Consider the following 13,944-nt stretch of genomic DNA (forward strand, 5'->3'; position numbering starts at 1 on the left):
TTCTCTCTCTTCTAAAAACAGAGCTCATATTTTCTGCCACCTTTGAAAACACGACACAAACCCTTTGTAAAAATGCAGTAGTGCTTTTCCTCATTAAAATGATTTTACCAAGAACCTTTAGTGATGATCAAGTTCTGATACAATTTAGAAATTCTCATGAATGTGTCTGTGACTAATGTTGTTGTTGCCAGGTTTTGCCTGCATGTTCTTGATCAAAGAGAGGTCTGTCTGGTTCAGTGTTTTCCAGTTGAGGGGTGTGGGAATTTCTCTTGGTCCCTCATCACTTGGATGTTACTGAGTCCCCCCTAGACTCACCTGGAGGCTAGTTAAATTACATGACTCTGAGCCGAATTTCTTGGTCCAGCAGCTATTTCTCTAGTGTAGTTTTGCTGGACTGAGTGAGAAATGCTGCCTGTTTATACTGCCTTCTCGGATGAGATAATCTGAAACAATCAGTCTTCCTGATCTAAAACAGCCCATACCTAATTGCTTCCCGGTCTTGTCCTATCTTTATCCTTGCCAGGGACCTCATACCCTGAGTTGTAATAATGGGGTTCCTTTGCCTTTCTATGCCCACGGAAGTTGTCCCAGGATGTTGGAAGGATGCAGAAAGAGAGGTCCTTGCAGGTGTGGGGCTTGAGGTCCAGAATCTGGGGATGTCTGTGGATGGCTGCTCTGACGTATATGTGGGCACACAGCAGGCCTGGGCCTTTTTCTTTATTCTCTCTTGCTCTTGGCATCCAGAGGAAAGTCATGTCTTAGTAACACTAAGTTTATCATTCTAGTCCCATATGGCGTGGGAGGCATTCCTTCAAGAGTCTGGAAAACCTTTGGTAACCCTGGGTTTCTGAGCTACTGTAATTTCATATACTGTTCTTGTTTGGTGGGAAGCTGGAGTAGGAACATTATTGATGGTTAATCTCTTTCCATTTGAACCAACAGAGAATTGGAGCAGAAGGGGAGGGAGGCCCCCATGGCAAGCTAGGAGAGTCAGGCCTAAGAAGCTACACTAAGCCATGTATCGCTGCTTTAGGTCTTCTGTGACCTTGGCAGCGCTGAGGGCAAGTGTCTGAAACTGTAGAAACGCTGTCAGGGTGAGTCCTCAGCCAGGTTGGGCCTACTGGGCACGAGTGGATAGTGGGTGTAATGCACTCACTGAAAGCATGGGGTTTGAAGCCAAGATGCTTTGGGCCAAGTCTTCGCTCTCCACTGATTGTCGGAGGTAGGGTCTTAGCCAAGGGCCTTAACCTCTGGGTGCCTCAGTTTTATCCTCTGTTAAAAAAGGGAGAGAATAAAATGACCTGCCTCATTGGGTTATTTTGAAGATTGAATGAGTCTGTGTACATAATATATAGTCAGTCTGTAGGTATCACATACATTTGACCCGCCTGCTAGTGGAAGGCTGAAGAGGAAGGTGGCGAGTGAGCTCTCTCTACTTGGAAAGGCCTGTCCCGGGTTCAAATTTTTTCCACCTCTGAAGGCCCTATTTGGTGTTAGCTTAACTTGTTCTTTCTCACAGGAGTCTTTCCTGCCCGTCTGACCTGGAGTAGCCCTGTTCCCTCCGTCACTGTTTCCTGTCTTACATTCTTCTCACTGTCATTTGTTTCCACACATTACCTCCTGCTGGCTCATTTAAGGATTGTGCCCCCCCCACACCCCACCCCAGCCCGATGGCTTCCCCTGGTGAGGTGTGGCCCAGGGGCTGAGGACTCAGGCTGGGGACTCTCACGAGTGAGGGGTCCCATCTTGACTCACCACCTACTGACTCTGTGATCCAGAGAAAGTCATCTACCTTCTCTGAGCCTCAGCTTTCTCCCATGTCCAAGGGTGGGGGACATGTCCAGCTGCCAGCCTGGGTATGAAGGTGAAGCCTCAAAACTCACGAGTGCTCAGCACAGTTCCTGGGACAGCATGTACCAGTAAAGGTGATTATCATCATTACTGTTCCTAATGAGACAGCCATCCGCTCGTCATGGCGGTGCTGGTAATAATTGCATTGGAAGCTCCCTGTCCCTGCCTGCCATAGGAGAGTGTCTCATGCTGGCTGGGATCACAGGGAGTAAATGTTAATTAATGATTTGGCTGAACTCTGACAAACAGTTCAAGGTCTCAGACTGCTTATCTTTGAAAGAAAGGACCTGGTTGGGTGTGTGTGAGCCCATGAGTTTTTAATATCATTCATGTGTTTGTCAGTAATTGCAGGGGGAGAGGATTGATGATGGTCTCCATTGGGAGGGACTGGGTTTCAGGTGGTGCAGGAGGCCTTGTGCCGGTGAGGTGGGAGAGGGCACAGGATGGGGCCACCAGGAGCTGGAGGCCCAGGTCTGTGTTTTCAGGAGGTGTGAGGTGTTAGGGGACAGCTAGGGAGGCTGGGGAGCCTTAGCAAGACCACGTCCTAAATAACGTGGGCTTTTGTTATCACCAGTACAAATTAGAATTCTGGTTCTGTTTGAGAGTCTCCTGAGAAAAAGAGGAAAAGAGGGTCAGAAAATCTATATAGGGATGTAAAGAAGGAAATTAGGTCCCAGGAGATTGCAGGTTCCAAGTATGATGGGAAATTCAGAGCCAACTTTCTTCTGAGCTCCTTGTGAGCATTTTGGTCTTTCAATAAAAGCAGTTCATTTTGTGAACCTGAAAGAAATAGTCTTTGTGAACCTATTTTACAGATGGGGAGACTGAGGCCCAGAGAAATGGGGCAACTTGCCCAGGGTCGTGTGGATAGAAAGTGGCAGAGCCAATAGTTTCCCCCTACACATCAGGCTATTAGGGATGGTCCTGTTGATATTATTTGTTGTGGGGGGCACCTGGGTGGCTCAGTAGGTTAGGCACCCAACTCTTGGTTTCAGCTCAAGTCACGATCCCAGGGTGGTAAGATTGAGCCCTGCACTGGGCTCCATGCCCAATATGGAGTCTGCTTGAGATTCTCTCCTTCTCCCTCTGCCTTTCCCCCTGCTCATGTGCACACACACACTCTCTCTAGATAAATAAAGAAAATATTTTTTTAAAATACTATTTGTTGTTGGTATTGGGTTAATTTAAGTAGAAATGGCTGTCAGACTACCCAGTGGCTTTATGCATGGGACCAGAAGTGGTGGCAGTGGCCCTTCTGTTTCCCATTTGTGACTCATTCCTCCTGTAACTAGGAGGGAAGAAACCAAGCCCCCCCACCCACAGTGTGGCCCTCAGTAGCTGTGTGGACACTGTGCCCTTGCTGACTCCCCAGGCTTCTTGAGTAAGGCTGCTCAGCATAGCGATCTCCCATAATTAGAAGGACTTACATAAGTAGGTTGACTCTCCTTCCCAGGGAGAAGTTGATTATCCTTAGGGGGTCATATTCTGCAGGGTGGAGAAACATTCTATCTCTGGATACCACTGAAGTTTGTATTCACAGGAGGATAGGCAGGATTAAGTGACCTTTATTATGGAATGAAAAACTACTTATTTGTATATTCTCCACAACCACCCTGTGAAGTAGGTGCTGTCATCTCCTCCTTGCTTGATGAATCATATGAGGCCTAAAGAGGTTTAACTTGCTTAAGAACACATAATAAAAGGCTTACCAGGAGATTTAAACCAGATAGGCTTGTTCCATAGCCTTATACTAGGTCTGTTTTGATAAGGGAGTGCTATCCATCCGCCCATGCGTCCATTTCTGAACTCACGTCTTTACGCTCCCTTGCACCCATGAATCCAGTCATCTGTCCATTTATCCATCCTTGCATTCCCCCCACAATCCCACTCTCCACCCCTGTGTCCATCCGTCCTGCAGCTGTGCATTTTTCCATCCATCCATCCATCCATCCATCCATCCATCCATCCACCTGCCCACCTACCCATTGTGTCGACTGTGTGTCCAACATGGTTTTCTGCTTCATCCTGGGGAAGAACTTTCTCTATATGCTTTCTGAAGCTGGAGACCTCCATGCCAACACAAATCCCTTAGCTCCTTAGAAATATCTGGGCTTCCTTCTGCTACTCCTAGGTTCGTGTTCTTGAGAATGCTGCTATTTCGGGCAGGGCCAGGGTACTGTTCACCTTCCTCACTCTATAAACCTGCAGAGTGTTTTTCCCTTCAAAGACCTCCAAATGTGCAAGGCTGCAGGCTCTTCCAGAAAGAGGAGACTCTGGACTTTCTGAAACCTCATTACAAGTGACAACTCAGCTAGCCCCGTTCCTTAATCCAGAGATTGGGAAACTGCATTAGTTTGGCATGGTTTTACTTTTTTAAACTGTTATACAGTTTGTGTGATACATCTAAAAATTATGTAATAAATCTAAAACAGATGTTCACAGAGCATTTTGTAAGGAAAGGAATTTTAATAGAAATAGGCCAATTTGATTGTAGATAAATCAATTAAGGAAACCATTTAAATCGTCTCTGAAGAAGCCGTGTTATGAAGAGGCAGTATGGCCTAGCCATTTGCATATTTATTTAAGTGCAAAGCAGTGAAAATCATTTAATTATTTTCCATAGCCTCTGTTGTACATCAACCATTGGGAAACAATCTCACTTTTCAACTTTTTTTTTTTTTTACTTTTTATTGTGGAAAATTTTAATCATAAAAATTCAGACATGTACATATAACAGTCCTGTAATGAACCCCCGTGCACTTGGTACTCGTTTTGAAAAATGATCTGTTAAACCTGTATTCATTTCTTCTTTCTCACCTTGTTTTCCTACTCACGAGTTTCAAGGGCATATTCCTCATTCATTCATTTCTTTGGGTCAGAATTCCATTGTGTTGATATAGAAATGTAATGAACTTTTGAATGTAGATGTTTTACTTTTTCATCGAAATTTAGCTTTTTGGGGGGTAGAGCATTGGGAATTTTCTGTCTTTTTTTTTTAATTTAAAGAATTTCAAATCTAGTGCAAAGTTGAAATCTTCCCTTTTACTGACCAGTTAGTAGCATTAGGACTGGCATTTTTCTATGTGTGCTCTCCCATGAGAATCCTTGGAAACTGGGCAGATTTTTGTACCTTTGAAGATATGTAGACAGTGGCACATGGCTTTAGACCCCAACAAATAGAGATTTAGGTCTCAACTCTTAGCCCCACATTGGAGGCTGAGGGAGCTTACTGTGGGTGGGAGCAGGGAGGGATAATGGGCTTTGTCGATTCAAATCAGTTTTGGGCGGTAAGGAAGATTTTTGTGGTTGAGAAAGTTGTTGTGGCCTTGTGATTAAGAAAATAAGTTGGGGGTAAGAGTGTTTCAGATCCCAGCTCTGCCCTTATCAGCTTGGAAGTTGGTTGGGTGACCTAATGTCCCCGAAGCTTCATTTCCTCCGTGTACACTGGGGATAGAAGGAACACCTGTTGCCCTGGATTGTCGTCAGGGGAAAATGAAACGGGACCACCCGTGCCCGGCGTTTAGTACCTGGCCCATGAGTGTGACTAAGCGTTCATATTATTACAAATAAGGGTACATTTAGCACAGTGCTTACCATGTAAGTGCTCCATAAATGTTACTTACTGTAAGTAAGGGTGAAAAAGTCACACCAAATTGGTCTTTAAATGTCTGATTTTACTTTGGTGCAATGAACTGAATAAAGAACTTTAGTGAAAGCTCGCCATGTGATTTCAAGCAAGAGTCAACCTCGGACGGACAGACAGATGCCACCAGCGGGCATGGCATCACACAGTTGTCATGGGAAATCGCCGAGTGCCTCTGGTTCCACTCAGTGGTGTCCTAAAATAAGCCAGCCTTCCTGAGCACCCCTGGGAAGTGTCAGCTTCCAGTGTTGCGCAGCTCGCCCCCGGGGTTGGGCAGGTGCTTCTGTCGTGAGTGTGGGCTTTGTCCTCTTGTTCCCTGGGACTAATTTCTCTCCTCTCTGCTTTCTTTCCTCTCCTTGCTCACTTTCGTATCTTGTGTCCCAGGTCGAAAGGATTGTAGACAAGAGGAAGAACAAGAAGGGGAAATGGGAGTATCTGATCCGATGGAAAGGCTACGGAAGCACGGAAGACACGTGGGAGCCAGAACACCACCTGTTGCACTGTGAGGAGTTCATCGACGAATTCAACGGGCTGCACGTTTCCAAGGACAAACGGATCAAGTCAGGGAAGCAGGCCAGCGCCTCCAAGCTCCTGCGTGACGGCCGGGGCCCGTCGGTGGAGAAACTCTCCCACAGACCTTCAGAATCTGGGAAGAGCAAAGGGACTTCCCATAAACGGAAGCGCATCAACCCTTCCCTGTCCAAGCCAAAAAAAGGCTATTCAGCCAAGCCCCCCGCGGGAGGCGACAGGGCCACCAAGACAGTGTCTTACAGGACTACCCCCAGCGGTTTGCAGATAATGCCGCTGAAAAAGGCTCAGAATGGCATGGAGAATGGGGATGCCGGCTCTGAGAAGGACGAGAGGCACTTTGGAAATGGGTCCCACCAGCCTGGCTTGGATTTGAATGACGTGGGAGAGCAGGAGCTGGCGGAATGCGGCGTCAACCACGCGGCATTGGCAGAGAACGGCCTCGGTACGTGGCTTGCCTTTCCTTCCTCTGTTTGAGGCTTTTCACGCAGCCCAGGGAGCTATGTAAGACCACGCTCCTCCACCATCTACCTCCACCCCAACACCCCGGACCCTTAGCTGGGTAGTGATTCCCCTTCCATCTCTCTCACCGAGGGCCAGGTGGCCTTGGCCATGGGCCCACTCTGGTTACAGACACCTGTGCCCAGGGCGGGGGCGGGGAGGCCAAGCCACTGAGGCTCCAGCCAAGGCCTGTAATGGGCTGAAAATTCCTGACTGCTGGAACACACCAGGGCCATGGGAACCCCTCCCGAGCCCCTGTTGTGAGGGCAGCTCTAAGTCTCAGGTCACCCTCCGGGGACCCGAGACTCCTGTCCCCAGAAGACATGCTTTCTGCCCTGGGCAGAGCGTGCTTTCTCATTGAGTCCTCGCAGTATGGCCCAGAAAGGCGGGGTCTGCCCTCTCCTCAGACCCAGTCTGGACTTGAAATTCTCCAAACCCGTTCTTAAGCTGGAGCCTCTTGAGCCTCCTCTGTTGCTGGCCTGGGGGGATCTGGCCCCTTGTCTGCAGAGGTCCTGGATGGTGCCCTGACCCCACCCTCTGCCTGTTCTTTGGGTTTGCACCTTCTTCTTCCACCATGAAGCAATCCAGCAAAGGTTACAGAATTCCTCCCTTTTACCAAGTGCCCACAGGTAAGGTTAAGGAAAGGGGAGGCAATGACCCAGGTAACTAAAGCTCCCAAACCTGACATTTCCTTAGTAGTGAAATTACTCCTTGCCGGGGCCTTAGCAGCCCAGATCTTCCGGGTCAGCCGACTGTAGGGGTTGCAGGCGCACCCCCATTTCTCAGATACCCCGTGGTCTGGCTGGTGGCGTTTTTCTCTTTTGCTGCCAGAACCCCAAGCCTCGGGATGAGCGTGGACGACCCGTGCCCAACAGAGAAGGGACATCTGACACCCTGGTCGAACCGGAGTGTGTGTGGGCGTGGGGGTGTGGGGCGCAGGTGGGACAGGCTGGCAGAGCTCCCAGGAGGGGGCGTGATGGAGGCAAATGCACAGGAACACGGTGGCGATGGCGGAGTGCGCGGTGCTCAGGGCCTGCCCCCGCCGCGGCGAGCGGGGGTGTCTTCAGGGAGTCTTGCTGGGGAATTTGAGCGATCTGCTTTGAGGTTCCTCTTTCTCCAGAGAGAGGAATTTCACCCAAACAGGATTTATTTAGCAGTGTCTGCCCCAGATTGACTCACGTTCCCGTCTGGGGATCCCTGATGCTCACATGACTCCGCCTGCTAACATATGTAAAAGCTGTTTGTTTTAAAAATTCATCTCTCCGGGAGGAGTGGGCTTGTGTAAATGAAGCCTGGCATAAACATCCGTGTTTGACGCTCCCCTGACAGCTGCCCGGGGCGGAGGAATTCCCTGTCTTGGGGAGGACGGCTGCTGGGGGGGAGATTCTGAGGCTCCTTGGGTGTGGACGCAAGGAGTGTGGCTCTGATGCCCCGCACCCCGGCTGGTGGCCGTCCTCTGCCCTGCTCAGAGCGTGGCTGCCCGGAGAGTGGCAGGAGAAGCACGAGGAGGGACGGTTTGCTGACTGTAGCCACCGGCCTGGGGGCGCAACAGAGAAGCACACCGGTAGAGAAGTGTAGGTGCGTGTCTCATTCTATGTGACTTTCCAAAGTGGGGCAAGCTCCTAGCCATGCGCTCTCCATCTTTGGGCCTCGTGGATGCTCCCTGGTTCATGATCTGCCACTGGGACACGGTGCCCCACAGCCAAGCGGGGGAAGGTGAGGATGAGCCTGCTGGCCTTGTTAAATCCCAGTCTTCACTCCGGAATGCTTCTCTAAACTTTTCTCATCTCTGGTCTCTTATTGGCCTTATCCCCCCCCCCCCCCCCCGACGTTGAATGTTCTCTACTAGGGCGTGTACCCGGATAGCGAGCAGCAAGCTACCTACCTCTGTTTTGTTCTGTTCTGGGTGTTCTCAGAGGGCTCTTTGGTTAATCACAGTGCGTAGTATTGGTGTCCTTGACATTCCCCTGTAACGTTAAGGCTGAGGTTCTCAGATTTTATGTGTGTACGATTATTTGGCGCCTTGTTAACAATGACGGTTCCATAGAATCTGACTTACAAAGTCTGGGGCAGAGCCCAGAAGGTGGGTTTTTAATAAGCACCCCAGGTGACTCTAATGCATTTGAAATGTGCTCTGTGGCAAAATGGGGGCGGCGTTAAGGCTCACATCAGATGTCAGTTTAAGTCAGTTCATTGCTTTTTAAAATTAAAAAAAAAAATTTTTTTTTATCTTTAGCACTTCCTAAGGGCTAGTCACCACACTAGGTGCTTGGAGCAATAAAAAGATAGGTAGGGACTTCTCCCAGTATGATGAGAGTGGCTGGCTCCAGGTCAGCGTTGAGAGGTTCCTGAGGCCAGCTCAGTGGAGAAAGTAACATGTATATTACACGCATGTAACATGCAACATGCAAATAACATGTACATTACACGCATTACACAGCTTTGCCAGGCCACATTCACATCCTCTGTGATCACTGGGCTGATAAATTCTCCAGGCACTGTCAGCCTTTAACACTCTAGTTAGAACTAGCTTACTATCGTAGGTCTTAGAATAACGAGGAAAAGATTGGGAATCCGTACCGAAGACAGAAAGTGGTTTGGGGTTTTTAGATCAGACTCAAGACAGAGGGGTTCTGTGGTTCCAGAACTTGTCAGCAGGGGGTCGGAGGTGTAGTCAAGTAAAACCTGGCTCTGCTTATGATTTCAACCAGAGAAAAGCCTCGTTGAAGCCGATATCTGTACCCATGCAGAGATCTGAATGTTGTCTTCCTCCCCACCTTTCCCCACCTCCTCTGAGGATCCAGTTCCTTGTGGCTCGAGGTGAGCCCGTGGGGTCTGTAGGTAGCACAGAGGCGGAATTATCTTCGGCTGCCAGAAGGGGCTGGGGAGATCCTGGCTTCACTTTCCCAGCATTTGTTTTGGGGGTGGGCCGTTGCTTTTTATATGATTTTAACTTCTCGTTGGTGAATTAAGGTTCTGCATACAGAAAAGCAACTTATGTAACACGTTACTCATTTACTGCTGACTTCCCTGATCTGTGCTGTGGGAACAAATGCTAAATCGGGGCTCTGGCGGGTGGTGTTTTGGTTTCAGCCTGCATTTTCCCCAGCAATGTTTGTGAAATGTGCGCAATGACTGTGTACCGCTCTTGATTCGGACTCCTCTGGTAATGACAAATGACTCTGTGGTCCGGAACCATCTGCCTCAGTATCCCTTGGGGAGCTTATTAGAAATGGGCTCCACCCCAGTCGAATGAATCCAGATCTCAGGGGCAGGGTGTGGGTTATGCATTTCCAATGCGGAATTTTAACTATACGGTCATCGCAGAGGAAGTATTTGGTTTCTCCGCAGTGGTTCAAGGATCCGTTTGCTGGTAGAGCCGGTCACACGTTAGATGTTAAACTGTGTAAGTGTGAATGGGATTTGGTCCCCCAAAGGTTTATAACCCCATCACTTCTCCTTGCTGACGCACTTTTCAACCAGGCATCTCTCTCTCTCTCTCTTTCTCTCTCCCTCTTTCTATTTCTCTAAAATAGACCAGTTTCATCTGTATGGAAAAGCTGTTGAGTTAGCTGCCTTCTCTCATGGCCTGGTCCAGGAGAACCGGTTGGCATGCTCTTGTCTGAGCGCGCCGAAGCACCAGTACTTTCCAGATTCAGTGAGCCCCTAACCTGTCAAAGCATCCCTCACTTCAAGCCAGCATTCTGCCCTTAGCACGAGCACTGCCCGCGGGCGCACAGCGTTCTCTGTTCTCTGAATGTCCCTGAAGCTGGTGAGCTTCGAGCGCTGAGGCTGAGCCCGTGGCCTCGCGTGCGCGTATCTTGGAATTCTGAGAAGCTGTTCCCTTGTGTCCCGATGACTGTTGCCTGTCGTGCGGGCCCTGCAGCTCAGATGCTGCTTGGTTCAGTGTTTTCAGAATGGTTCCTATCATTGAATGAGTCACCCCACACAAACAGGCAGCATTTGCCATTTCTCTCTATTGATCTTTTAAAATGATCTCAGCTTTCACTTCTATGATGTTTGTTTATCTCTTCCCATGCCTCTTCCTGCACGATTTATTGTTTTGCCCTTCATTGATCATCGGGGAGTAAGCATGTTTTAAGAGCAACTCAGGACTCAGCAGGAGCGTGGTAGGGCCCTGTGGCTTCTAAGAACTTAGGGCTCTACACATGGAGCCGGCAACAGAGTTCCCGAAGGGTGTGTCAAAACACAAGGCTGTTATGCCAACCCTCCAGGGGTCTGATTCAGTGGAGGTGGAGTAGAGCCCGGAAGTCTGCCTTTCTAGAAGTTTCCCAGATGCTGCCGCTAGTCTGGGGACCCCACTTGCAGATCCACTGCTCTAGGCTAATGAGCACCAAGAGGGTTGAGATGAAAATGGCAGTTGTTGGTCCTTGACTGAGTGGAAGCCCTTCTGCTCTGGACCCTGAGTTGTCATCCACGAGCATCCTAATGGGGAAAGTTTGTGAAATGAGTTAAGTTCAAAGTTCTATAGGATAAGAACTCCTCTTTGATGAGGCCTTGGGGTTTACAGAGCACTTTTTTTGATTCTCATACGGTCCTGAGAGCTAGCTGTGGCTGTTTCTACCCATTTTACAGAGGAGGAGACCGAGGGTACGTGTGCCCAGATTGGAACAAGGAGAGAAATCCAGACGCTTCGACTCCAGAGCTGGCCTCTGCACCACTGCCCCTCTGGCTCGCGGGCAGTACAGGGCAGTTCCTAAAGCCCTGACCCCTGACAAACACATGCCCTGAGTGCGGAGGGTGGGAGAGCTGGGGCTGGGCGTGCTGATGGGGCACTTGAACTTGCCCTTCTTCCTTATTACTGGAAGGATAGACTCTTTCTAAGCCTGAGATAGTGGGACTAACTCTGTGCCATTCAGTTTGAAACCCTGGATAAGATGGTCAATTCCCTAAAAAACAAAACAAAACAAAAACAAATCAGAAAAACAACTTAAGGAACGCAAGGACGATGAACTCAAGGATGACCAGAAAACCTGAATAGGCTCTATAACTATTAAAGAAATCATTAACTGAATCATCACAATGTTCTCATAAAAATAGCAGCAAGAAGGCCCACAAGGCCCAGATGGTTTTATAGGCAAGTCTACCGAATACTTCAGAACAGATTAATCCCTGTCTTATCCAAAGGATTACAGAAAACAGAAGAAAAAGGAGAAACACTCCCAACCCCTTTGAGGAGGCAAGTGTAACCTGGATTTCCAAGCCAGACAAGGAGGGGAAACGCAAGAAAATCACAGGTCAGTTCTACTTAAGGATATAGTGCTGAATGTCCCGGATACTTCCTCAAAACTAGAAGTTGCTAGAGAAACTTCTCACTCCGTGCCCTGACCATGACCCCAGTTCATGACCTTTAGAGTCACCACTGCTTCTTGAGGTGCCCAGACTGCCTCCGGAAGAGGCCGAGGGGAAAGTTGGCTCCAAGTGCCACGGTCCACGGCCACCAGCCACGGAGTGAACCACGTCAGTGGCCTCTGGTCCACGCAGGTGTCTGTCTGCCCCGCCCCAGCTGTTCTGCCAGCGCACTTGAGACACCCGCCCCCAGGCCCACAGACGCTGACCAACCTCTGTGTTATTCAGAAGTGAGTCGTTTTCCAAACCAGTATCAGCAACAACAGCAGCCTGGGGGGGTTGTCTGGTTTGTCTTTCCAAGTGTGGCCAGTAAGTGACCAGGGGCTAAGGAATGAAGTTAAACCTCTCTTACGGGGTAACGTGAAGACCTTTCAGCTTGGCCACTGCCTCAGAGCAAAAGCGCCAGACGGGGATGGAAAATCTGACTGTCCCCTGACCCATGGCAAGTCCAAGGGGGAAATCAACATCGTGGTTGGACGGTTCCCCGCTCCTGGATGAGGTTTTTGGCATCCAGAGAAGCTGATGTCAAGATTCGGAGATCGACTCATCACTTTTCCTTGTCAGCTCAGATACTCTTTTCCCCTCTCAACTACCTCAAAACAAGTTTTAGGAACTGTTTCCAAGTGGCCATTCATTAGCGGTGAACCCAAGCAAGTGGGGAAGCAGTAAAGCACCGCCACACCCCATCCCCCCAGAGGGTACAAGCAGCAAGAGGGTGCCTTGTCTGCAGAGTAACAGAAATCGGCTTGCCAACTCCTCCTCCCCGTCGGCGTGGACCCCCAGGCCTGAGGCTTACCCCCACCTCCCAGCACTCAGACAAAAGCCCAGTTCTCTTTGATGATTAGGGCAGTGGTGGTGCTGAGCCCCTCCTGGGTCCTGCACGTGGGATAGCTTCCAGTCCCCTCAGCGTTTCTTGGAGTTAGCGATGGGACAGTGTAGCCACACAACAAGGTCTGCCGTGATTGGCCTTGCCTCTGCACAGGAAGACGGAGGCTCAGTCGAAGAGGTTGAGACACAGAGATCAGAGGGGAGAGCTTGAGTGTGGTGCCAGGACCGGCGATGCTAAAGCTCTCAGAGGACTCTGAACAGTTTTAGGTTTTAGGAAGGAAAAAAACGCACTGCAGCGATTTAAGTTCAAACCAGCACACGTTTCCCTGTGTCCTGGGGCATGATTCTGGCCAGGACCCCTGGGGCCTGCCTCTGAGACATCTTTAGTGGTTCCAAAGATGCTGACTTGGGATTCCGAGGAAGGGGAATGACTAGCAGTGAGCGATTTCCCTCTGGGCCTCAGATTAGAAGGAACACATACCACACACACAGAACTAGAATCTGAGGCCTCACTGAGAAGGGGACATCCAAGTAAAGCCTGGAAATGGTGAGAACATCTTGTTTTAACTTAAAAAACCCATTTTTATCAGACTTGTGGCTCTGCTTCCCTTTGAGGTGCCCGGAGTTTTCTAGCATCCAGACTGTCCTCTTCCTGACGGACATGTGTGCTGCCTCCAAAGACACCCTCTGGCCAACCCTAGCGATTGCCAACTCTGTCCTGCTTTTCCAAGCTCTGTCGTTGTGATTTCAGTTTACAAATGAGCACGAGGGTCTTCTCGTGTTTCTGCTGGGGTGTTCCTCTCCCCGGGAGTGGCCCAAATATCGTCTCGCCACCAACACTCAGTGTGGTGGGTAGATGAAGGCGTTCGTCCACGTGGCCTCTGGCAAATGGCCCACCCTCTCTGGGCCAAGTTCTTCATTCCTAAAGTATAGATACTTGTGGGGTTGGGGTACAGAAGACATGAACTCCTTCCCAGAAAGCTCTAAGAATTTTACCTGCCATAGGGTGGACATTTGGTGAATATTAGCTTTTATTATTTCACACCCCTCCCAGTTTTCTAACTGGATCTTTGTGTTTTCCTACTTGTGTTTTAGAGCACTCAACATATTGTGTGTATCAGGGCACCTGGGTGGCTCAGTTAGTTGAGCGACTGCCTTTTGCCCAGATCACGATCCCTGAGTCCTGGGGTTCAAGTCCCTCATCAGGCTCCCAGCTCCGCAGG

General features: G+C 49.4%; 1 protein-coding gene across 1 annotated transcript in view; it reads left to right on the top strand.

Annotated features, from left to right (window-relative positions):
- The window catches only part of CDYL2 (chromodomain Y like 2), a 171,423-nt gene that overhangs the window by 102,366 nt on the left and 55,113 nt on the right, over positions 1–13,944 (top strand). The window contains exon 2 of the mRNA XM_059151598.1: positions 5,879–6,467. Coding sequence (XP_059007581.1) covers positions 5,879–6,467 — 589 coding nt within the window. The remainder of the gene's footprint in view (positions 1–5,878; positions 6,468–13,944) is intronic.

This window comes from Mustela lutreola, chromosome 16 (genome assembly GCF_030435805.1).
Source record: "Mustela lutreola isolate mMusLut2 chromosome 16, mMusLut2.pri, whole genome shotgun sequence".
In the NCBI taxonomy this organism is placed as follows: Eukaryota; Metazoa; Chordata; class Mammalia; order Carnivora; family Mustelidae; genus Mustela; species Mustela lutreola.